Source organism: Typopeltis vanoorti, chromosome 4 (assembly GCF_054136105.1).
Source record: "Typopeltis vanoorti isolate ZY-2024b chromosome 4, IOZ_Tvanoo_1.0, whole genome shotgun sequence".
In the NCBI taxonomy this organism is placed as follows: domain Eukaryota; kingdom Metazoa; phylum Arthropoda; class Arachnida; order Uropygi; family Thelyphonidae; genus Typopeltis; species Typopeltis vanoorti.
The window spans coordinates 130,831,721-130,859,602 of record NC_143552.1 but is presented as its reverse complement, the minus strand read 5'-3'; the positions used below and the strand labels follow the sequence as shown (position 1 = coordinate 130,859,602).

The 27,882-nt window shown below is 35.8% G+C and overlaps 1 protein-coding gene across 3 annotated transcripts in view; it reads left to right on the top strand.

Moving 5' to 3' along the window:
• The window catches only part of dsh (Segment polarity protein dishevelled), a 423,724-nt gene that overhangs the window by 230,726 nt on the left and 165,116 nt on the right, over positions 1 to 27,882 (top strand). For all 3 annotated transcript variants that reach the window (XM_090392005.1, XM_090392004.1, XM_090392003.1), the window contains exon 12: positions 25,939 to 26,025. In XM_090392005.1, coding sequence (XP_090248131.1) covers positions 25,939 to 26,025 — 87 coding nt within the window. The remainder of the gene's footprint in view (positions 1 to 25,938; positions 26,026 to 27,882) is intronic.

Here is a 27,882-nt window from a genome sequence, read left to right as displayed (position 1 = left end):
CAAAATTGGAGATGCTTTATGGAAGTTTATTATATTCCTGTATAATCTGGTTCAAGTCTCTGGGATGCTTTAACTAAATTGAATAATATCTATGACAAATTTAGGTATGAAAATCATCAATAAAAATGAGGGAAAACTATGAAAATTATCAAAAACATGGAAAATGTTTACTGTTTATTCAGTAATTGATCTATTCAACAAAACGTTTCCAGCAGGCACAATTTGTCAAAATAGCAAATTAAAAATAAATAATAGAATAAGTGAAACTAGTATGATGAGAACAGTGAATAAATGTGCATGAAATTAACAGAGAAATTATCCAAATTAAAATTTACAAGATAGTCAATTTTAATTTATGGATCTTAGAGTTGGATCTGTGTTAACATAGTTGGCATCATTGGTAGGACTATGTTAAAATGAAGATATATAAAAACTTGACATCGTTAGCTTTCTATTAAGATGGCAAAAATCTAAGGATGTATTAATCATATGAACAGAATAGAAGGTGAAAGATTAACAGAACAGCTGGGTGGAAACAAAGATGGCAGTGCAAAAGGCCAAAAGGGGAAACCAAATATAGATTGATTTAATTCATATAGTAGATTATTGATAGACTGCAATATAAATAACCATATTTGAGACCCAGCAAATGGTTTAAATGTGGAAGAAAGTTTTTAATTGGAAACTGGTATAATGAAAGTTGAATTGTGAGGCAGCCATAATATCTCTACTTCTTGAGGGTGTATACCAGAAAATAGTAATCATTTAAATGAACTGCTCTTTTAATAGTACACATTACTAAAATTTTCTAAATCATATTGAATAAGTATAAGTATCACTTTGCATAAGGGTGGTGATGCTTTAGAATAAGTTATCCTAAACATGTGCTGCTTGTTTTTATAATTTTTAAAAGTGAGCAGCAATTCTTAAAAGGATTAATACCAGTGAGAAACCTGTAAATATCCTTTAAGTGTCGATCAACAACTATGCACATAGCTGATTTTATATGAGCAAGTGCCTGGTAATGCCTTCCATGAAAAGCAAAGATGATGACAACAGTATTCCAGGCACATCTAATGCACTGCACCCAACCAGCACTGATAAATCCAGTGATACTGTCAAGTGTCGCATCTGTAGGGTAGACATCACAGACAACAAAAAAAAGTCCTTCTATATGATTTTTGTTGCCAGTGGTCACATGCTCACTGCATAAAAATCGAAGAATCAGCATATAAACTTATTGTGAATTTGAACCAGCCTATCTTCTGCCCACTGTGCCCCCTTTCAGTAAAAAAAAAAAGTTCCTGAACTTAGAAAAACATGTTGAAAGCTTGGAGGAGCGTCTTGCTGCTATCGACGGAATCATTTTCTCACAAAATGAAATCAGTTGAAGACAAGTTAGAAAAGATCTACGATCGGTGCTTGAATGCAAAATAACCTGCCACCAACCAGCTCTGTAGCCTCCTTGCATTGACAGTGCATGAGTCAATCGAGGCCGAAAAGAAAAAAAATACAACACCATTATACTCAACCTCCACAATGAAGGTAAACATCAAACTAATGGAAAATTCCGGTTTCGATTGCAGAAAAATTACAAGATGACACATCTTCAGACCCACAAATAAAAGAAGGGATGGTACAAACTTCCTGTGACTGGTGAAAGTAAACTGTGACACACCTGTGGATGCTTCAGAACTAATGGCAGTTGTGAACAGCCTCAAAGTTCTCCCCAATTGTATATATGAGGCCAACTTTACCTTCAACCAGCATGAACAAAGCCGATGAGTTCACCAACAACTTCGAAGAAAAACAACAAAGCGGCGACAAAACATGGAACATTGACTTCAAAAGAGGAATACTATTAATAGCAAACTTGAAAACCAAAGCACTACATAGGACGTGTATGACCTACTCAGTCAACAGCAAACCCTACAGAGGCTTTCAAGTCTCAGCTCCAACTTCAACAGTGTCCGCTTCCACGTCAGTCTTCATAACCTTACCCGCTGTTCCCAAGAGAAACCCAAATTTCAGACTCTCCAAGCACTGCCCATCTCAGCTTCCCCAATTACACATTTTTCAACTCCATCTGACTCAAGGGTGGTGACGTGCATACGTTCACTTTGCTCCCCCCCACACAGACACACACACACTGGGTCAAATACATATACAAATGCATATGCTATCTATATTGCTATCCCAGTGTCACCAATCACTATGAACTCTTCAACTTCCTCTCCTTAACACTCGATAACCTTCATTCTATTTTTCTATCAGTTAGGTTATCTTTCTTCGACAATTTTAAAATTCACAACACCAACTGGCTTTCATTATCCAACTATGCATAGACCGTGCAGATAGAGGTGCTGAGACATTTGCCATTGCAAACTACCTTATACAAATTGTTCACATGTCTACCAGATTACCCCAGCCACTCTTCAAATACTCTGGACCTCTTCCTCATTAGTGATCCTTCCCGATATTCTGTAAAGGTTGTATCTCCCTTATGTAATTCTGACCACAACTTTGTGATTACTTTATCCATTGATCAACATCCACACAGCTACTCCTAACCAAGAGTTCTCTGGCATTATAAGAATACTAAGTAGGATTAACTTGAAGATTTCTGTGCCTCATTGCCTTGGTCGGACTATTGCTTTTGGCCCTCTGGTCCAAGCATATGTATTAAACTCAGCCAACCAGCTAGTCTGGTTGGCCAAGTGGTTAGCATTGGGGACAAGGATGTTTGTAATTGTCTTTAGGTAGGAGATGAATTTCATCATTCTGTGCAAGACCACCCCACTTATTGGAGTCCTGAAGTGGCTTGAAATAATTCCATGTTTGGTCTCTAGAGCAGGGTTTCTGGGCTATGTAAAAATAAATAAAAAATGATTATTATTATGATGATGATTCAGGCCTCCATGGAGTCAAAAGACTCATCATGGGAGGTCCTTCCTAGAAAACAGTCCTGGACTGTTCATGGTCTCACCACTCTATCAGGCAATGCATTCCATGGTTCAACCACCTTCCATGCAAAGAAACCGCTCCTCACCCTCTTGCTCACATCTTCCTTTTGTAACTTCCAGGGATGGCCCTTGTCCTTGCTCCTTTCTGGATTCTTTACCAAGCTAAAGAACTCTTGCTCATATCTTCCTTTTGTAACTTCCAGGGATGGCTCCTTGTCCTTGCTCCTTCCCCTACCCCCCTTTTCTACCAAGCTAAAGAACTCCCCAGTGTCAACCCTGTAACTACCTCACAACAGTTTAAAAGTCATAATCATATCTCCTCTCCTTCTATCTACCAAACTCTGCAGTCCACATTCCCTCAGCCGATCCTCATAACTAACATTATACAGTCCTGAAACCATCTTTGTTATCCACCTCTGTACCCTTTCCACAGGTAATTTATCCCCTTCAAATCCTGGGGACTGAAGGTTAGCATCCTTCTCAGTATTGCAGCAATCCTCTAGGTTACCTTCACCACCTTTGCAATATGTTCCCTGAATTTCAGGTTTCTATGAACCATTACTCCCAGATCTTTTGCCTTCCCTACTACCTCCAGTACAGCTCCTCCAACAGAGTATGCTGCCTCCCATCGGTGTATCCCAAACTTCAAGACTACATTTTGCTGCATTAAACTGACATCCCCATTCATTTTCCAATCTGCCCAGTTTATACATATCCTCTTGCATGGCTGCCACATCTGTACTATTACTAATAACTCTTCCTAGCTTCACATCATCTGCAAAAAACTGAATTACCCCACGCAATCCACTGACAATGTCATTGGTATAAAGGTTAAACAATACAGTCCAAATGCTGAATCCTGTGGGACCTCACTTATAACCTTCTGCCTCCTTGATATTGCCCCACCATACACAACTCTCTGATACCTATCAGCTAGCCAATCCTAAATCCGGTTGACTAACCTGACATCTAAACCCATGTGCTGCAACTTAAATATCAGCTTATCATGTGGCACCCTGTCAAATGGCTTTGCAAAATCCAGAAAAATGGCAGAATATGCCTTTCCCCTCATCAACTGCTCTTGTCACTTTATTATAAAAGGCAATCATATTACTAAAGCAAGAGTGCCCCTTAACAAATCCATGTTGACTCACAGATAGCATTAGCCTCATCTTCCCAATGCTGTATATGGTCCTCACTAATTTCTCATTAATGCATCAAAAACTTATTTCCAAAGAGCCAAAAGCAGGAAACTTGTGCACAGCCAAATGATACAATACAAGTTTCCATCATGCAAATTGCAGCCTGCATTTTGGTCTCTTGTCAAAGCAGTTGGCCACAACTTCTGCCCAGCGCTTCTCCCTCCTCTACTCCACCCAGATAAGTCAATTGCATTGTCACCTACAGAAAAAGCTAATCTCCTGACATCATACTTTTTCTCAAATGCCTGCATAAATGTCCCTGAAACACCCAATAATAGTCAATGCCTCCACTTACTTTTCACCAAAAAGTGATCAGAAAAATCGTGTCTAAATTAAAGTCCCTGGCCTCAATGGCATCCTGAAGATTTGCACTCCAGAGCTAACTCCTATTCCATATCGCCTCTTTAAACTCTTTTATTCACTGTCATCTACCCTACACACACACACTGTGGAATTAAGCTCATGTACTGCCCATTCCCAAAAACATAAATGGTAATGACAAATCTTTACCATTGAACTATTGTGCAATCTCTCTCTTACCTTAGTCCTCAAAGTGATAGAGCAGGAGAGAGCTATCAATACTTATGCTACCTCGAAAGTACTTACTAATAAACGACTGCCAGTATGGATTTCACCAGTGCTGTTCAACAGGGTATCTGCTCACCTATGTCACTCATCTCTGGATAACTAGCATAGAAAGGTCAGGTGAATCTCAAGTGGTGGCATTTGATATTTCCAAGGCTTTCGACAGGGTCTGGCACAAGGGCCAATTAATTAAGCACCCATCATTAAGTCTGTCCAATAACTTCTGCAACTAGGTTGGCAGTTTTCTCTCTGGATGCGCATTCTGTTTGATGGTGGACTGGTCCCACAAGGTTCTGTTCTCATCCATAGTCTTTCTTCTATATATCAGTGACCTGTTCGAGTTGATCATCAGTCTGATACACAGTTTCACCTTTAGCCCTCTTTCTCACTTGACAAACCCTGTACTAAACAAACTTCCACAACCCACAGAGCAGTAACCACTACAAACCTAATTTCTGATCTCCAAACCATTCTTCAGTGGGGCTTCAACCTTGTCAATTCCGATGCTTGGAAAGTGCATTTCTGTCTTATTTATCACAAAAAAAGATCCATACCCTCTCAGCCTTACCCTTTGACAACATCCAAATCTCTAACCAAGATGAGATTTCTCTCCTTGGGATTGCCACAGCATCAAACCTATCCTGGCATAAACATTACCATTGCCACCTCATCAGCCAAAAAATTAGTATTTCTCTTTCACATGAGGCATTACTTTATCTCTGAACAATTATTAATCCTATATAAACAACAAATTCACTTCTTGAGTACTGCTCACACATCTGAGATGGTGCCCCCAAGAGATCCCTAAAAATTCTTAATGCGATACAGAAGAGAGCATTTGGACTTATGACTCATCTCTTACAAACTCACTCCAACTACTCTTGCACAGGTATTTAGTATCCTGCATGCATCTTCTATGAGTATTTTCATGGTAAATATTCATGAGAACTGGCATCAAGAATGTCCACCCTCCCTTTTACTCTCTCTCACTCTCTACAAAACCCATTGAAACATCTATTTGCCACCCAGATCCCTTTCACAGTCCAATACTCATAGAGTCAATGCCTCCAGGTCAAGGAATACAATGTGCAGGCCTTCAAATCTGATGTGAACAAGTTCCTCCTTTCTCAAAGATCTTCCCATATACGGTAGTATAGGTTGACCAACTAACTTCTTGTATATGGGCGTAACATTAAAAAAAAAGTGTGTTCAGTTGATGAGCCTTAAAAATGTGTGATAACTTTTCAATTTGTACATCAAAATAAAGAGACTAGCAAACATATAAAAAAAAATGACTACATATACAGATTTTTATTAAGTTAATTGCTTGCAATCTGTGGAAAATCGTGTTGTAGTCTAGGTGCAAACTGTGATTTGTGATTGCAGATCCCTGAACTAGAGAATAACCTTTGTGAGGTAATGAAAGCAACTGCACTATTATTGTATTCCTTTGATCATGAATATCAGTTAATTTGAATTACAAGCACTTGTGTTAAACATTGTATGTGATTTTATGCATTTAGGAGTATGAATTTTTACATAGCTTTATCTGTTAGACAGACTACTTTTGTCATCTTCTGTATATCATGTATCTACTCATTCTTTCGCTGTCTTTTGTCCATAAGTAGGTATACTTTGAATTCAGTGATGTTCATGTAAATGGAAGACTCAAATTTCAAGTATTAATGTAAGTGTAATAAAATGGCCTTATTGATTTTTGATATTGCAGTTAGATGTAAACATGAATAATTTCACAAGTTACATTATGCATAAGCTTGAAAGTAACCACTGGAAATCCGTTATTTGCAGGATGTGCAATACACATTTTCTGTATTAAAAAAAAAAAAAAAAAAAAAAAATTTCATTCATGTATGTTTACACAATAATACCTATGAAGATAGCTTAAGAATGAATTTTCTGTTATCCTTGTTTATAGTGTGGCGATACTGAATCCATATTTTATTTACTAGTAGGACATAGACTATTAGCAGTAAATTATGCTTTATGATTTTTAGAAAAGCATGTTAGCATTATTATATACATAATGCTTATTGTTAATATGGCTGTAGATCCACATCTAATTTTATCATCTTAAGAATAAGGAATTAATGTTTCCATAAGTAAGTGCCGATTCCACTGATTCCACTCTGACAGTATCTGTTTATCATATGAGAATTTGTTTGAAATAATTTGCTTTTTCTTCAACTTTTAATAAACGTGTAACATATTATTTTCTATTCCCCTCTTTTCATGTTTGTCAGCATACTAGTGAGCTTCAGCCAACAGTAAAGACACAAAAATACATTATTTTCGGACTCAATGCTATTGTTGACAATTTTGTCATTAACAAAGGTAAATTTGCTTGCAATGTTCTCTGTTGTTTCTTTTTCTGTGTAATGCATACTGAGGTAATCTGTGGCAAATCAAGTATTTAGCTAATTGCAAGTACAGTATTTGCTACCATTAGCTAAAGTTATTTTTAAAATTCCATTTAAGAATATAAAAAATATTGGTACATCATAAATCGTAGGAATTGTAGAACTGGAAAAGGTACTGAGAGAGAGAGCTGTTCAAAGCACTACAGTTATATAGCATAAGTGGAACATTTTCACCATATAATGGCATAATTGAAGGCACAGTAAGATTATGTAAAATCAAGTATGGACTAGACTATAGAATAACATGTATGCCACAGTAAATAACTTTTTTATTATATAAATACTCATGTTATGTCTCATAAGGTATCATCAGTACAATGATTGTACAATAGGAATTGAATTCAAAAAACAGTAGTGTGCATGCTTAAATTGGAATCCCTCTACATATACAGTTGCATGCTCATGGATTAAACCTAATGGACTGAAATTAAAACTATCATCATCATCATCATCATCATCAAATTCCTGTCATGTACCCTCAAGGGGTGTACAGGATATGACAGTACTACATGAAAAAATTACATCATTACTAACTTCCTATCTACAATTTTCCTCGAAATCAGTCTGTTACTTGTCAAGACTCCAACATTATCAGATCTTATATTTCTATCGTCTAAGGCACTTTGTACCGTATCAATCCACCTATATCTTGGTCTTCCTCTGGGTCGTTTTCCTGCCAACCTGGCAGAGAACACTTGTTTTGCTAATCTTTCCTCTCCCATTCTATTTAAGTGACCATACCATCTGAGATTAGCTCTGCTAACGCATTCCTGGATGCTGACAATGTCAAGTTCTTTCCTAATATCCTCATTTTTAATATGATATTGCCATTGATGCCATCTGTTCACGCCTCTAATCTTTCTCAGGACTCTCATATCTGCGGTCTCTAGTCTTTGGTCAAGTGTTTTACTTCTGACCCAGCTCTCAGATCCATAAGTTAAAATTGGTTTGAACACAGTCTTGTATACAGCTAATTTAGTGTTCCAACTAATTTCTTTCTTATTCCATATGAATTTATTCAATTGACTTCCCACGATACCAGCTTTGCTGATTCTGTTGTCTATTTCTATATTTAGTTTACCATCTTCAGTAAAAATTGTGCCTAAGTAGCTGAAATGTTTTACTTGTTCCACAGGTTCTCCATTCACAACACAGTTGATATTTTCAATGATTCTGCCTATTTTCATTGTCTTTTTATTGCTGACCTTCATACCATATCTATTACAACAGCTATTCAATTTAGTCAGAGAATCTTGCAGACTATTAGCGGATTTATTTAGAAGTATAACATCATCCGCATAAAGCAAAGAGCTGACATTAACATCTCCAATTTTGATATCAGGTTTAATACCACATTCCTTCATAATGTGATCCATATAGATAATGAATAACAGAGGGGATAATGTACATCCTTGTCTCACACCAGATTTAACATTAAACCATCTTCCTGTACTTCCTTCAATTCTAACTGCTGACTCACAACTCAAATAAAGACTAAGTATTGCTTGATATAATGCCCCATTGACACCATATAACTGCAGCGTATTGAATAGCTTCTCTCTTGGCACCTTGTCATATGCCTTTTCCAAATCGACAAAACTTAAATACAGATCTTTGTTATATTCCCATGCTTTCTCGACTATTTGTCGTAAAGTGAAGATCTGATCCTGACAGCCTCTATTTGGCCTGAATCCAGCTTGTTCTTCACCAAACTTTTCTTCCACAATTCTTCTCAACCGTTTCTCAAGTATACTTGCATAGATCTTGCCAGGAACACTCAGTAGGGAAATACCTCTGTAATTCTCACATTCAGTTTTATTTCCCTTTTTATATATGGGTACTATGAGAGCTCTACTCCAATCATCGGGAATTCGTCCCTCTGTCCAGGCTTTCTGAACTATGCAGTGCAGCCACTGTAAGACTCTTATACCACCATACTTCAGCATTTCTGGTCGAATATCATCTACTCCTGCTGCCTTTCCACATTTCAAGCCTTTGATGGCTTTTTCTACTTCAAGTATGGATATGTATTCCTGACTGCATGCCTGGTCAGTGTTTTTTATCACTGTGCTGTCATCACTGCTTGTTTCATTTAGCAGTTTTTCAAAGTAATTACTCCATACTTCAAGGATATCTTTTTCTCCTGTTTTCATTTCACCTTTATCATCTCTAATTCCTTTTACAGCACTCTTTCCTCCATTCCTAAGCTTCTTCAACAACCTCCAGAATATTTTGCCACCTTCTTGATATTTATTTTCTATATTCTTGCCAAAGTCCTCCCATGACTTTTGTTTAGCTAGTTTTACACACTATTTAGCTTTCTTACATTTGTCTCTGTATTCTGTAAGAGTAAAAGCTGACTTATTTGCCAGGAACTTTTGATATGCTTTCTTCTTTTCCTTCACTGCCTCTTTAACTTCCTGTGTCCACCAGGGAGTTCTGATTTTTTTATCTTTGCACACAACCTCACCACATGCCTCACTGGCAGAATCAATCAATGTTTCCTTCAGAGTTTGCCACTGAATCTCCAAGGTTTGATTCCTGTTCTCAAACTCTTTCATTTTCTTTTCAATAATATTTCTGTATTTTAGTCTACAGTTTACATCTGAGAGCTGCTCAACTTTTATTCGCTTTAAAACTTTCTTACATGTTATTCTTTTCAATATGAAATTCAATTTTATCCTGCTCAAGACTAAATAGTGATCACTTCCAATTTCAAATCCTCTGTACACTCTGGTGTCCTGCACCAGGGAGAAAACATCACTATCAACAATAACATAGTCAATGAGACTTTTCTTATTCCTAGCCTCTTCTCTCCATGTGAATTTGTGCACATTTTTATGTTGGAACATGGTGTTAGTAATAACCAGTCCATGTCCTGAGCAGAAATCCAACAGATATTTGCCATTATTATTAGCTTTGCTCTTTTCTCCAAATTTTCCCAAAATATTTTTGTATGTCTCACAATCATTTCCTACTCTACTATTTAGATCCCCAACAAGGACCAACTTTTCCTTTTTCATTGTGTCAGTTGCTTTTTCTAAAGCCTCAAAAAATTCCTCCACTTCTACCTTAGTAGAACCTTCTGTGGGACCATAGGCACAAATAAGTCTCATTGTCCAGTTCCCCATTCTCATATTTGCCCACATTACTCTACTTGAGACTGACTGCCATTCAAGAAGATTAGCCTCGTATTTTGTGTTGAATACTATGGCTACTCCTTCTTTTCCTTGATTGTTATTGCCTGAATATAACATTTTGTATTTATTGCTCAGAAAGATCTCACCAGTTTTGGTCTTTTTTGTTTCAGTCACCCCTATTATGTCGATCTGGTACTTATCTAATTCCTCAGCTAGCTCCATTTCTTTGCCATTCAGGCTTCTTACGTTGATAGTACCGATCTTTAACTCTGGTGATGTTGAGTTGGGGTTTGTTTTCAGATTTGTTCCAGTAGCTGACTTTTCGCTGTTCGCCCTGGTTCCCTGGCGAAAACAACGGGGGCCTTGTTTAACCGGGCGACGCCCCAGCCGGCATGAAATTTTGTCATGTTGTACCATCATTTTTTATTTTTGTTTAACCAATAAGAATACAATTTGGTTGGCTAAATCCCAAATTGCCAGCCCATCCTCGTTCGTTCAGTATCAAAGTAGATACCCAACAGGGTGCACCACGAGAAGGTGAGGATTGGACATTAGGTCAGAAGCCCTGGTCGGTTCTCCGCATTCCTTTAAAGGCTATGTGGAGGTCTCCTCTCAGTTATACAGCTTTGACCCTTAAGCACCCCAAAAAAAAAAACTAAAAACTAATTAAATTAAAATATAACAGATAAATTTATTTAATATAATTGAGATTAACAATTTGCCAAACTTTTAGAATAGTGAGACAGTCGTTCCTATTAAGATTAGGTCTATGAAGTAAGGCTTCGGCACTTACTTCATCACTTTTTTATGTAAACGTTCATGTTTATATATGGATCTATGTAGCAGCTTAGCTTTTTGCCATTAGATCCTGTGGTTAACATCTTCAATTTCATGTTGTGCAAGACCAGATTTGTGTGGTTTGATAAGATGGATGTGGTCTTGATGTTCAGAGATATGTTTAATTATAGATCTTCCTGTTTGTCCATAGGAACTTGCCATACACGAACATGGTACTTTGTATACGCTAGGTAGCATCATTGATGATGCTCATCAATGATGCTCGCCATCATTGGTGAGCATCATTGATTTTCTGGAGAAGAAAATCTTCTCCAGAAGGTAGCAAGTTGTGAATTTGGTTGATGGTTTATAGGTAGCAGTGAGGTAATATTTTTTCATAATTTTTGCCACATGTTCAGAGATGTCTTTAATACATGATATAGTATGGTATAGGAGTCCTGTGGGCTTCTTATCTGGATTGATTTGTAGGAGAGTGGTTTCACTATATAAGAGTCTTATTCCTTCATGGGGAGTCGACAGCACAGAAGAGCAACTTACTAGGAAAGCTTCAGTTGAAGCAGGGTAAGCTACATGCCAGAATCTCAATTTTACAGACGTGCAGACAAGCTAAACTAATTCCCACTTTTGCAAGTTAAAGGAAGTCATTAAATCTCCAGTGCCCATAAAATTTATCAAAAAAGCTAGCCATTTCTTGTTGCTTAATCAGTTGCAAGTTTCAAAAAAGGAATTGGCATTAAATACCACAAAAACAACAGAATTGGAAGCTGATCTGTCAAAGGAACATGGGATGGTGTATACACCGCCGTATTTGAAGAAGTTATTAATGTCCTTTGGAGATCATAAAATGTGGTGTATTGTCTTGACAGGTTTGAGAGCAACTGTGACGTTGAAAGACTTAAGGAGTTTGGCTATTTTTATTGACACTGAGCCTGCATAAGGGATGACAGTGGACGACGTATATTGCATGACAGGAGGTTGCTGCTGTGAAGGGTTTCTATGAAGAATCTTTTTGATTATATTTCTTGGATAACTGTTGTTTACTAGGGTCTGAGATATGAGAGTGAGTTCATCAAGGAGATCTTTTTCTTCTGGGATAATATTGGTCACTATTTTTAAGCATATGTATTATGCTGAGTTTTTGTGCAAATACAGTGAGACGATTTGAAGTGCAGGTAACGTCCAGTGTCTGTTGGTTTTCGATAGATTGTGAGCTGGATTTGTCCATTCTCTTGTTTCTTTATTAGTGTATCAAGAAAAGGCAATTGGCTATTCTTTTCAAGCTCTAACATGAACTCTTTTTTTATCTTTCAAAAGACAGACTAGATATTTAGCTAATAGATATGTAGGAGAATTTCTTCCAGCAACGATCAGGCAGAGTAGAACTCCAATTTTGTGCACTTTTGGTGCACCATATAAGCATTCCATCAGTGGGTGTAGAGACTTCGTTGTAAGTCTGAAGACCACCTAGTCATGTTCCGTAATAGGTTATTAGTCTCTTTTTGATTTTTGAAAGTTGGATCGAAATCTAAGATGCGATTGGTTGACATGTCTAAAACTAACTCAGTGATCTTTGTTATGCAGTCTTTGGTGTTCAAAATGACCGTCAAGTTGCCTTTGTCTGCATTTAGGATGATTATATCTTTGTTCTTCTTTAGGTTTGAGATGGCTTGCTTTTCAAGAGGAGTTATATTAAGTTTTAGTGGTTTTGAAGTTGTAAGGATAATAGTGCTTTTAAATCAGATATCATTCGCTACTTTCCGGAAATGAAGAGAGTGCCTTTTCTATGTTGCTAATAATATCAATCTTTGGAATGTGATCTGGAGTGATAGCGAAGTTGAAACCTTTCTTTAGTATGTCGGCTTCTGGTGTTTTGATAATGTATAGTCTGAAAGATTGAAAATGACTTTTTCATCCGGGAGACTCGGTCTTGGGTTGTATTTTCTTTCATAAAGTCTATAGAATTTTTTAATTTGAGATTAAATTCAGATGCTTAGAATTTTTTGAAGACATCTCTAATAGCATGGATACCAACCTATGGAATATTCTTGACCATATGGTTCAAAACAGTTTTTTGACAAGATTTTTCTAACCAGTAAAAAATATCAAATAGTAAATTTTTTTCAATTTGAGATTTAAATAAAAATATTTACATAATAAAAAAGTTATTTACTGTGGCATGCATGTTATTCTGTAGTTATGAATACTCCACTGGTTTCACTATATAAGAAAGTATGGGACATTGTTATTCAACTTAGCTGTTTTTTTTTATTCAGGTGATAGATACTATACTCCTAACCATACAAGTGCAAGTCTTTGAAATTCTCTTTCAAAAAGTCTCTTAAATTGAATAAGAGCTATAAAAAATTTGGCATGAAAATTAGCAATAAGAACTCCAACACTATGAAAATAAGAATATAGAAAACTTCAGTTGCATTCTGAATGGAAAACTTAAAGTGAGCAAGTAAAATATTTCTGCTATTTATATACAAGTTTTAGTGAAGATGACAAATAAAATATGGAAATAGACAGTAGAATAAGGAAAGTTGGTATGGTTAGGAGCTAGTTAAATAAATTCATACAGAATAAGAAAGAAATTAGCAAACATACTGAATTAGTAGTATAGGTGTTCAATTCAAACCAATTTTAACTTATGAATCTCAGATTTGTTAAGAATAAAACAGTTAATCAAAGATGACACCACATAGATGAGAGTTTTGAGAAAATTAGGGGTGAAACAGATGTCGTCAGTGGCAGAATCATATTAAAAATTAAGATATTAGTAATGAACTTGTCGTTAGCATTCAGGAATGTGTGAGCAGAATTAATCTCAGATACTAGTCACTTAAACAGAATGGGAGACAAAAGATTAGCAAAGCATGTGTTTGAGGACATGAAAAGGACCTAGAGGAAAACCATAATGTAGACGGATTGATGCAGTGAGAAGTGCCATAGAGGATAGAATATAAGAGTTGACAATTTTGGAGTGTTCACAGATAACAGACTAATTTAGAGGAAAATTGTGTATAGGAAGTTAGTAATAAAGTAAACTTCATATAGTGCCAGTTTCGTATGATGTACATCCCTAGAGGGTACATATCAGAAATATGATTATTTTTTGAATGTCGTAAGCCACAATAGGAGACTTAGCCATTCGAGACAGTGCTGAGATAATTTGCTTCATCAACATTGTTGTGAAATCCTCCAAACTTTGAGGAGTGTATGTACATTAGTGTAAAAAGGTTTTTCACTAGGTTATAAATTAATGAAGATAATGAAAATATTTCACACACAAACTTTATTTCCTTACACTTGGATAAAGGATTAAACAAGAATATAATTCCTGGGTAAGTTTTAATTTAATTTTATATACACCAGTATTTATTATTATGCAGAGTCTAAAGGCTTGCTGCACAGGTTTCCCTTGTAGTCATCATATATGTCTTTGAACACATCCACCAGAGATACACATCCACACCTATGTTCTCCCTAGGAACCTTTTGAATAGGCAAACCGCCTGGCTGGTTTTACTTACTGCCCAGCTAATTAATGTTGTGAATTGACATGGCTAAATAATGAGCAAGAATGGAAAAATAATTTAAGACATTTTTTAATTAATAGTGATGAGAAATTGAACCGGAGAGTCTCGATACTCGTGAGACCAACTCAGTTTCTTGCATTGCAAGCCAATCTCGAGAGCTTCAGATATTCACTCTGATGCACACCCAACCGTACGCGGAAGACAAAAATCGGGATCTCGAATACAGTATCAGTTGCAAAGAAGATCTTTTACAAATGTTTGAAAGAAATAAATTGTGAAAATTGAGCGAATTCAAATCGAAGGCAAAAATCGATGTTAAAAATCTACATTTATTTTCTTAATAATGGTTTTTGTCCGAAGATCGTGAGTCAAGTATTTAATATTATATTTTGCATAAGAAAATAGGCCTTTTTTAATTTATCTAACTTGTCTAGATCATGGCAAAGGCAACATCTTGCTTTTGCCATGATCACTTAACTGAAATAGAACAGTCTTAGAAGCCAGAAAACTATTCATCATGGAATTGAAAGACACTCCAGGCAGTTATTTTCAAAATCTTCATCAGCATCTTTCAGGTGAATGGCCAGACCCTCACATTGATTATTCAGATTCTAATGTTATTATGTTTAAGACTACAAATGCGATAAATACTCAGGCACAGTTATTAAACACCTACAAGTAAGATTTCCAGGTGTGCCAACCATTTCCTGCTTTTCAAGACTTTTCAATGCAGAAAGTCATGATCAACGTGAGGCTTCTGAGATTCTTTTTTGATTATTATTCTAGAAATGGAAATCCTGCAGTTTTAAACTATGAAGGTACTAAACTAGAATGGGCAGTTGCATCAATAATGATTAATGGACAGTCATACAAAAAATCTAGATCCAAGACATACTGCTGAAATTAGCAACAACATCTGAGCTCAAAGAGTCTTTTCCAAATTTAGCAAAACTAGCTGCTGTTAGACTAGCCATACCTGTGAGCACAGTTGAATGTGAAAGGATTTTCTCTGCATTAAAAAGGATAAAAAGCTGTATGAGGAATCGCATCAGTCAGAACACTCTAAATAATCTAATGCTGATTTCACTGGAGGGAACAGATCCAACAGATTTTAATTACGAAAAAGCTGCTGACAATTGGGCTTCTTAGAAGAAGAGAAGAATTAATGAATAGAATTTTAAGCTATTTAATTTCATTCTATTCATAGAATGAAAAACCTTGAGCATTACAAGGTTTTTCATTACTTAATGAGAAAATAAGAAAAATCCTAGTCTTGTTTGTTATAATTATTATATAAAATACTATCCTTGTTTGAAGTAATTTCTAATAAAATTACTATTTTAATTTGTTATGATAAAGGGTCTTTCTTAACTCATTCAAAATTTTTGTACGCCTGGTTTATGCTTCATTCCACCTGGCTGGTAAAAATTTCTGGGGAGAAGACTGCACACTGCCTAATCGTTCCATTGAATAGTCACCATATGAGAAGAATCTGGACTTCACATGCTTCCTAACCACTCATGCTGTTAGTCCACTTTCAGGGATGACTGAGTTCTACTCACTCACCATAAACTGCAAAACATCACTCCTATGTTCTAATCAAGATTGATTAGAACATATATTTGGACACCTAGTTGTGGTCAAAAAAAATACATTTTAATTACATTTCTAGTAGCAAGTGGTGAACTACCTTTGGCCTGAATGATAGCAACTACCCTTTGGGGCATGCTTTCATGATGTCACAACAGGAATATTCTTCCATTCCTCATGCAAAGCTACCCCCATTGCTGATGACTGCTGCTGTGGTCTGGAGTAAATTTGGCATTCTAATTCATCCCAAAGATGTTGGATGGGATTGGGGTCTGGACTCTGAGCTGACCAATCCAACACTTCAACATTGTTTTGTGGAAACCAGTCACAGACATGCAATGCAGTATGGCATGGAGCATTGTCATGCTGAAACATGCAAGGGTCACTGCTGAAGTACTTTCACAGTGTCAGAAGCATGAAGTTGTCCTGGATGTCTTGATAGCCACTAGATGTAATGGTTTTTGTGCACGTTCCCCCAATGAACCAAGCCCCATGCCATTAAGCCTCCGCCAAACTTCACAGTCAAAGATGCGGTCCTACCAGAACTGTTCCCCAGGTAATCTCCAGATTCAAAGATGACAATCAGAGTGAAACATTTGGAAGTATGATTCATCGCTAAACAGAATCCTTTTCCAATCATCTACGGTTAAGAAATGGTATGAAAGACACCAGTCCGAGTATTGTTTGGTATTGAGGTGTGTGTGTGTGGGGGGGGATGTGTGACTTGTTCTCAGCAGCTGTGCCATGGTAACCTAGGACATGCAACTCTCTGCAGATAGTTCTAATGCTGACAGATGTCCCTGTAGCATTTTCCAGGTTGACCACAAGGTCTAACACTGATGACGTGTGGGATGATCAAACATTCTGAGACAGCTCATCGATCTTGGTCAGTGAATGTCAACGACCTCCAGGGCATTTTCCTACTATAATAGCACCATCAACTTTCCATTTGTGAATGACATATGCAGTGGTGGATTTCACATACTGAGACAGAAAGCAATGTCATGGACAGAAAGACCACTAATGTGACAGACAACTACCATCTCACATTGGAAGTGTCTTGGTTCAGCTGAATATGGCATCTTGACATTGAGTACAGTGCAAACATGCAGCACATCCCACCTTTTATTACTAGACTTACACAGACACTCCCTGAATATTTGCATGTGGTAGGATCTGAAATCTGCATGGCATGTAAGGTGTCCAATTTATCAATCTAGTGTATCTCCTCTATCTGTTCCTTTGAAGACCATATTCAATCACTCTGCCTTCATATGCTCAATTCCATAGACCAGTTATCTGGTCTATGGAATTGAGATAAACAAGATGAAATATCATCTTGATTATCTCTACTTCAGAGATGGTCTTATCAGTGCCTTGTAAAGTGAAAGAATAACTTACTTTTCATACAATTTAGTGTTTTCTTCAGCCGTCTCATTATCAAGTGTGGCATGGCTCATTATCACATGATATCTCTCACTAGGAGTGACTTAATTACCTTCTATATATATATATATAAAACCACTAAACTTTAAATCTCTGTCCATTATAATCATGTTTCTAACCTCCAAGTGACAACTCTGTGGTACTACACCATAGGCCATCTTCCTCTTTTCTTAACATTTAACACCTCAAAATATCATTTCTGATACCATCTTGCTCTCCTACTTATTAGGAACCATGCATATACTTATGTTGAACAACCAGATCAGAGGAATATCAGCATTCCTGCTGATATCCCATCTGGTTTAACTGATGTATTTCACTGAAGCTCTTGTAATAGTTGTATATTACTCATCTACTCTTTCAACCAATTTCCTTTTGGCATCTAGAGGTAATGGAATGCATGCCTTAGTAAAGGGGACATTGAACTCATTGTTAGGGAATTTGACACTTTCTACCATCTGCATTCACCAAGGTTATTATTTCCTGTAGTTGATAAAATTCTCTTCTCCTTTAACCTGCTCAGTTAACTTCTTTTCATAATCTAGTTGTGCCTATCTTACCTTGCTGTGACTCTCCTTCATGCTCTTTATATGATCATGATTCTTGTCATTGTTCTTCTCATGATTGGATCCAGAACATTCTCTTTTATGCAGTTTTAGCATAAAAGAGAATGTTCTGGATCCAATTTTCTGATTTAACTGCCATCAGATATAGCTTCCTTCAGACACTTGTTAACTGCTTCCGTGTTCTGCCAATCCCTCTTCCTTGGGTTTTTTTATGTGAAGGCACTGCCTCAAGTTGCCTTATTGGCTTATTATAACGTGCCTGATGGTTTCACATATGCCCCTTAGTAAAAGCTATCATATGCATTGTTACCACCCAAGTCAGGAACTGCATGATACTCTGAACAGTTGAAAGCATAACGTTCACTTTTGGTTCATTTATAGAGAGATTCTTAGATGCTGTAACTAGGTCAGTATTCTTAATACCACGAATCCCTTTTTCATTTGCTGGTCTTGGCTTGAGTGGTTAGCATCCACTAAGGGTTCAAATTCTGTCATGGATGTTTTGTGCTTATTTTTAAGTAGGAGATGAATTTCATCACCCATTGTTTCCATATTATGTAAAAAAAAGCAATAAAAGTACATAAAATTAATAAAAATATTATTAGCCCATTGGCAGTTCTTACGTGCTATTATGTTTACAATGTTTCATGAGTAGAAGCAACATTTAAAAAACAAGTGTTGCTTAAGGTAGTTATCCCTCATAGTTCTATGAATTCTCTTTCCTCTCGTTTTGCATGCTTTTTAGCTTTATAGACTGAAGAGAGTTTATTTCATCGTAGTGTTAAAATCACCCATAATGATAGTCCTTATAGTATCCGTAAGATTTTTCATATGGATTCACAACACACAACATTCTGTTCTTGAGCAGTTCGTGCTTTAAAGCCTATTTAACTGCCATGTCAGATATTGCTTTCTTCAAATACTCACTGACTGCTTCCCATGCTTTGCTGATTCCTCTGCCTGTTTTTCATGTGAAGGCACTGCCTCAAGTTACCTTGTAGTTTATTATAATAACATGCATAATGATTCCCCAGTCAGAGCTTTCATGTGTATTGTCATTTTTCTAGTCAGAACTGGATGATCACTGTCGCCAATTGGAGATATTATATTCATTTCATTTATAGATGAATTCTTAAATGCTTTTACTTGGACCATTGTTCTTATACTATTGAGTCCCTTCCATCATGTGCTACTTAAGGTAGTTATCCTTTAGTAATTCTTTAAATTCTCTTTCTCCTCATTTTGCATGCCTGCTTATCCCTTCAGTCTGTATCCTTACAGTTGAAATCACCCTTATAATAATAGAGCTCCTCCTTAAGATTTATTTATGCCATTCACAATCTTCTTTGGATAATCCTGGATATAGCAGCACCATTGCGAGTATTTTTTCCTGTTAATCTGTATCTCATGCCAAACAGCTTGAACCCATTGCCTATATTACTTATACTACCACCACTATTGAGATTCTTTCTCTGGTTGAATTTAAATCCTCTGTCAGTCAGGGCTCACTAATGCCAATAACTTTTTATCCTACATCTATCATTGCTAAGAATTCTATGTCTTTATTCCTGATGCTTCTGGCATTGGAGTATATGCATAGTGATTATCAGGCTGTTGAGTGTTCAGGTAAATGCTTAAAACATAACCAATTAGAATATTGGAAGCTGGAGTTGATCCTTCAATTATTAATTTTTCTGAATATCAGTTTTCCTTTCTCATAACTCAGAATTTTTTCACTTTTTCATTTATTTATTTATTTATTCTTATGGCAAAAGGAATACAAAACATCTGTAGGTAAATGTCCAATCTGGAAAGCCAATCCAGGCGAGAAGGTTCTCTCACAAATCCATTGTGAGAGAACAGTCACAATAAGGGTGGTCTAACAGCCTCCATTTATGTAATAGATAGCCACATCTGCCCTGGTTAGTTCTGATCCTGTTGATAGATGTCCATAACTTCCTAGGAAGAGTAAAACTAGGCTGCAGAGCACAGGGATCTTCTATCAGGAAGCCGTTTGTTGGAAGATTGTTGGACCAGTATTCTCTCCACATGTCAGGTGTTGGTGGTAGAGCAGCTGAAGAGAGAGAAAGATCCGAATGATGTCAAAAATCTACACCCTTTCTCCTTGCTTAGCTCCATCTTTAAGCTCTTTGAAAGAATTCCCCTTAAAAGAATTTCACCACTTGTCGAAAGAGCACTGCCGACTGAAAAAGCTGGCTTCAGGCCAGGAAGAAGTTGCTATGACCAGGTCCTGGCCCTGACAACACAGATTGAAACAGGCTTCCAGAAGAAATTTAAATCCGAAGCCACTTTCATTGACCTAACATCAGCTTATGACACAGTCTGGATCAGGGGCCCCCTCTTAAAGTTAGGAAATATTATAAGGTGCAAAAAAACTTTCCAGCATATTGATCCATTCTCTCCAACAGAGAGATCCGGGTCCATATCGGTGGAAAAAAGAGTAGGCTCAGATTCCTTCACAGTAGTAAAGAGCTCTGTGTTAGCCCCTTTACTCTTGAACATCTACGTGTATGACTTACCACATACCAGCCCAAGCCAGTATATGTACGCCGATGACCTAGCAATCCTACATCAATCTACCTCCTTAGCCAACCTGGAATCAACCTTGAACACAGACCTGAACATTCCTGGAAGAGTACTTCAAGCAGTGGTACTTGAAGCCAAATCCAACAAAAACTGTGTCCACAGTATTTCACCTGAACAATGCGGAGGCAAATCGACACCTCAACCTTTCTTTTTGTGGAAAAATGGTAGAACATGAGCCTCACCCAAAATACCTGGCATGAGCCTGGACAGAAGCCTAATCAATAAAAGGCACATCACCAACCTGTCCAACAAAATTAAAACGAGAAACAATATCATTTCCGGGGTTGTGGTGCAGAAGTCCTAAGGTCATCTGCACCAGCCCTTGCATTCTCTGCAGCAGAATACTGTACCCCTGTCTGGGAAAGAAGTGCACACACTAACATTATAGACACCCAGCTAAATTCTACCATGTGCACAATTAGTGGGACAGTGAGAAGCACCCCTCTCTCCTGGCTGCCTGTCCTATCTAACATTGCTCCACCAAACATACGGAGAAGACAAGTGTCAATTAAAGAATTTAATAAAGTGATGAGCAACCCACTTTTTCATTCATGTTACCTTTCATAGAACCATAAGCACAGATACATCCAGTTTTATGTTCCATGAGGGAAATGTGTTGCAAGGACAAAATACAGATATACACAAATTATTGTTGTTGTTGTTGTTCTGTTTATACTTAATTTTCATTATGTTAAGAATAAAGACTTATTCTTTATAATATAGAATGGCAATTTTTCAAAAACTGATATTTTGGGTCATTTAAGTGTGGTCTGTGAAATAAGGACTCAACATTGGTCTTCCAGCAGATTATTCGAATAGTTCAGATCATTGGTTTGCTTCGTCAGATTGAAGAAAGTTGATGTAGTTTTTGCATTTCTCCTTACTAATGTGCCACTGAAAAAAAAAAAAATAAATAAATGAATAATTCATTTTTTCATGAAGGCTGAAATGTGGTATGTAAGTTGCCTTTACAAACATCTTTGCCATTTCTATGAATGACACCTTTGATATTTGGAATAGCCACTCTGGGTACCTATTCAGTTAGGTCTGGCTTTATAATTTTAACTACTTGTTCTACAAATTTTGAGCTGTAACCATTACCTATAAACACCCAAAATCTTTACAGCAGTCCTTCAAGAAATATTTAATAATATAAACTGGACACACTTGGTATAAAAATTAATAACAGAAACTGAACACATAAGATATGTAAACGATATAATTTTTGCAAACACTCCAGAAGACCTTAATATAATGATAAAGGACCTATATCATGAAAGCAGAAAAGTTGGTCTAAAAATAAACAAGAGAAAAAAACTAAAATCATGTTTAATCATTTTGTAACACCAAAAAGCATAATAATAGAAAACAATTTCTTGAAAAGAGTCTCTTCATATACATACTTAGGTCATCTCATTGATCTAAACTATGGACTCCAAAAGGAAATAAATAGAAGAATTCAACTTGCCTGGAGTACATTCAGAAAATTAAAAAGCATTTTTCAAAACAATGATGTCCCATTCTGTTTAAAAAGGAAGACATTTAACCAGTGTATACTTCCAGTCATCACATATGATTGTGAAACTTGGTCTCTAACAAAAGTACTGCAAATAAACTAGCAATAACTCAAAGAAAAATGGAAAGGCATCACATTAAAAGATAAGAAGCGAAATACCTGGATAAGAAACCAGACTCATATCACTGACATCACTCTTCACCACAAGTGACTAAAATGGAAATGGACTGGACATCTATCCAAAAGAGAAGATGAGTGATGGGCCACCATACTAACAAACTGGATTCCAAAAGAAGGGAAACGAGGCCGAGAACATCCTAAAAGAAGGTGGAGTGATGAATTGTCAAATTTTGTTGGGGAAAATTAGTCAACCATTGCCAAGAACAGAGAAAGGTGGAAAAAACTGGAGGAGGCCTTTGTCCAGCAGTGGACAGAAAATGGCTGAAAAGAAGAAGGTGTAGGTTTAAGATAAACAGTAAAGCTAAAAATATCATCCAGTTCTTTCCTGGCTAAGGCATGTAAGAAAGGAAGGCAACCATAACTTAATATAAGGGTATATTGATTCTTCATTTTTAGTCAGGAATTCATTAATTTCATTAGCTAAGTAGGACCATGTGGTGAAACATGTTCAAATGAATTTTTGAACCTAGGTAAGCCAATGACCCTTCCTCAAATATGACATTGAGCAACTTGCCCTCCATTAATTCTCATCCTGCTGTTTTATATTATTGTGTGGGCAAGCCTTTGTCAGCTGGCCCTTCTTACTTGCTGAATTGAAAAGTCAACAGATTACCTTCTTGGTTTAAGTTTGACTGTAGAAATTGAATTCCAGGTACCTTCTTTTCTTTCGATACCTTAGTCAGGAAAGAACTGAATAATAGTCTAAACTTACTGTTTGTTTTAAAACTGCATGTAGGTTGTGATATCTATGTTTATTCTCAACATAGTCCTTTCCATAAAAAATTGTGAAACAAGTAATTTAAGGTTCACTTGTTTTGCAAGTTCCATGTCTAATTAAAAATACCCAAGTCTTTAGCTTTCCCTTCATGTGCCCTGTTTCCATGTACATCTTACCTTTGTAACTATGAAGACATTTAATCATTAATCTGCCTCTATTCGGATAGAACACCAATCTTATATTGAATACTTTAAACCTGAAAAGTCTGGACTTGCAGAACATACCATCTTCACTAGACATAAAGTTCATTGGAGAAAGACGAGAGTTCTTCACAAAAGTCAGTCATCATGGAACGCCTTTATAAAGAAACATGTAAAACTCTCTTTCATTCTCCTAATTTAAACAGATCCGACTGCTTACGTCTATCTCCTTTATGGGAGATAATACTTTACAAATCAGCTAATCTTTCCTAACTTTTTATTGTATTGATTTTTTTTTTTTTTTTTTTAGGAAAAAAAAAAAAAAAAAGGAAATTTATTGACCTTTTATTTTAGGAAATTTATTGACCTTTTTAGTTATCTTACACCAGCTACTTAGGTGGCACTTTTCGGAATTGTCAGTTATTGTTTAATTTGAGCTTAATATGTACTGAAGATGCCTGTGACACAGACGAAAATTATACTATTAAATAATCTTTGTACATGAGTTTTTTTCCGTTATTAATTTTGTATCGATTTAATCATTAAGCAAAAAATATTTGCTTAATAACTAGATGTTTGTTTTATCCATCAAGCTGTGACACAAATTCAAATACTTTAGTCCTCTGTTTGTTCTGATGATAGCTAGCTGAAATATAAAAGTAATTATAATAAATTAATATTACAATTTCATTTATGCTAATTATTTTGCATTTTTGAAATTTTGTTTATCACTTTTCAAAACTACTTCCACTTCAAGCAGTTTTTGCTCTTAGTGTTTTAAATACTTCAGTCACTTTTCCTTTCACTGATCTCCAATGTTAATGGATTTTTTTGAATCCTGTCTGGGAGGCAAGAAGAATTTATAAAGACTTTTCAACTAAAGGTAAGAGTTAGCTGGTCTGATGGATAATGTGGACAAAGCATGTCAAAGTATTACTTATAATACTTTATAATCTCAGTTGCTAAGGCTATAGAATCATGTTCCTTGTATATATAAGTATTTGAGATTCTAATTATGGTTGCTTTCTTTCTCAAATAGAAGTGGTAAAGGTTATATATGAACAATGCCCAGATTAATACTGTCTGGATATGGACAGAATCTCATTAATTTAGAAAATGATTTTGAATGAGAGTAAAGCAGTGGTATGATTGCATTTTGTCATTGCCCCTACTTTTTTTTTTTTTTTTTTTTTGTAAAACATTTATAGCAGCTAGGTTCCATACTCTGGAATGCTAAATATTAGTAGACTAGTATGGAAACTGTGTTGGACATAGTAGTCTATACAGTAGTTTCCATCATGTAAAGCTTATCTGGATATCTTAAGCATTTAGGTGCAGAAACCTGCTACTTTCATAAATTGGCCTTCTTATTCATAATTCATCTTTAGTGATATGCAAAAATAAGTCATAATTTCATGATTGGTGGAATTAAAAATCAGTTCCAGATGATATGTTTATATCACACTTCCCACACATGAGAGGATTCAATGCCTATGGCAAATGAATGCCATTTGTAGGCTCAAGAGCATAGTAATGGTTTATATCCTTCTTAAAGAGTTGGTGGTTGTAGTCTTGAGGAAATACTTCTTGGGAAGGCTTTTCCATAGGCTGAGGTAGATGGAATGTAGGTAGTTAACAATGCCCATGAAATATCTGTAAAAGAGATATGATGTGGAAACTGGCAGCAGCTGAAAATAGCTGTCTTTGTGAGAGGAGTCACTTATCAAACAAACTGCTCTCCGATCTGCATCAAGAATTTTTAGAGAGGGTTTTAGCTACTACAACAGTATTTTGTATTTTTTTTTAATGTCATTCAGTATATAGTTATGTTGATTTTCATCTTTCATTTGAAGTCACTCATACTAAAAGTAAGTTGTATCTCTTTCTCTTTTAAATTATTTAGATCACTGAATGTAATTCTGAACAGCTCATGACCTGCTTTAAAAATTAATTAAAATCTTTGAGAAGGAATATGTGGAATAAATATTTACAACTGTTATGTGTATGCTTTGCAACCAGATTCAGTAATTAATATCCAAGTCTTAAGTAAATTAACAAAAAAAAAGTAATTAGCACTCAGACTTATGAATAAGCATCACTAAAACCAAGCTTTTTTGTTTTTCTTTTGCATTTTCATTTATGAATTTTTATTTGCTTATCATATTTAAAATGTCAATCGTTGCAGTCATGTATGAATAGTATTCATTTAAATTATTTTTATTTAAAAAATGCATTTTATGTCTGCAGATATTGTCATGCAACTGCATGATTATTAATTATTGCACTTTATAGTAAAAAATATTAGATTCTGTATATTGTGCATGAAAGGAGAAAAAAAGATGCATGGTAGCACAGAATATTCAGTTTTACATAATTAACTTTAAGTAAGCTTTAAATCACAGTATGCTGTATAAGTTCCTGGAATTAGCAACTCTTATTTAAATTCTTCAGCTACAGATTATCCCTTGCGACCCCCCTCTGTCAGCACACTCACCTCAACCAGTTCTTCCATTACAAGCTCCATCCCAGAATCAGACCGTGAGTTCCCTTATCCTTTTATTTAGTGCTAATGTTTTTATCTCATGCACTTTTTTATTTTGACCCATTAGTAATATTTTATATTGTGTTCATTTTTTAAGTTACTGTAGTAATGTTTACTTTAATGCACCATGTTCTGTTATACCTAATATTCATAATATAGAAAGTTGTACACATTATAATTTTGTTTATTGTATATTCTTTGCATGTACAGTATTCATTGAAGATTCAAGATATTATGTGATTTTACAAAGGATTACTGATTTTCACACACACACACACACACACACACACACACACTGCAAAGTTAATTCAAATCAAATTCCATTGTTTCACATGAGGTAGGTTATAGATATATATATATACTGTATAAATGATTAAAGTCTTATTTACAGATATGCCTTGAATTTTAAAATACTGTTGTCTTGCTGAAAACACCCTGTTTTATCATGTTTTTACCATAATCATAAACTGTGGTGATAAATTAACCAGTGATTGGAATTGGAGATGATAGAATCTGAATGCTTATTAAAATTCTATGCTAGTGGACATAGTAGTCTACACAGGCTACTACAAGACTAGGATTGAAGAATACAGAATGCAATAGCTTCCTGTATAAAAATGACTAATCAAGGATTTTTTTTTTTTTTTTTTGGGTGTGTTGAGCACCTTTGATTCTGAAAGATGATTTTTGATTATTTTGTAGGGCAGAACCTTGAACCAAGAGCACAAATTTGCATTCTCAAAAGTGGGCTGTGTGCAAAAAACAAAACATTAGGTGGCCTTAAGTGACAAAAATCCATATTTTAGGACTTATTTAATCTTTATTATATACAATGAAGAATTGCTCTAAAAATAGTGTTAGCAATTTGTTATATTTCTTGTTTTTGTGATACTATTTAAACATGATATTTATGTTTAAATAGTATACAGGTATACAAAATATAATTACTCTTATTCTCCAGTTTTACCAATGTTCAGTTTCACCTATTATCCTAAATGCAAAATTTAATAACATTTATAGAAACAATGATACTTTATTAAGAACATCGATATCAAAAATTGTGACTGACAGTTTGGAGCATTCATTCATAAATGACTTCATGACTAGTCTACTTGTATACTGAAGCTGTTGAATTGTACTGTAATCGCACCTATAATGGTCTTTTATTTGGTGTGATAGTATTATGGATGCAAAAATGTTACCAAACCTCTACTTTTAAAATACCCATTCGTTAGGTTTGTGTAAATTGTCTATTGGTTTTTAGTGAGTATACTTTATGAAACTGTAGTGGTAGAGAATGTGCGAGCAACTAAGCCTAATTTGAGTAGAAGCTTATTACAGTACTTTAGGTGTGTGTACGTTGTATGTAACTGCTTAAGGATTTCTGTCGCTAGTACTATGCTGCTCAATTTAGTTAAGGAATCCTAATATAAGGGGGAGGGTTAGCGAGGGGCCAACCACCCCTCCTGTAAAAACCCTACTGGTTAAGAAACAACACCACAGAAGCCTCGGAATTAGGACGCCTTTGTGATGATGATTATTAATCGTTTTGGGACCTGGAATATACGTAGTTTGGTGAAAAAAGGAGCTCTTTTTAATGTGATGAATGTCTTACGACAGTATAAAATTGAACTTTGTGCTGTACAAGAGGCATGATGGCCGGGACATGGCTCAACCCGCAATCAGAGGTACATGCTATACTATAATGGTGACAACAGAGGACGAAAAAAGTACTAGGAACTGCATTTTTAGTTAGTGATAAATTTTTGTGTAATATTTTAGATTTTAAACCTGTGAACAATTGGCTGTGTACTATTAGAATTAAGGGATATTTTCAAAATGTGTCTATTGTG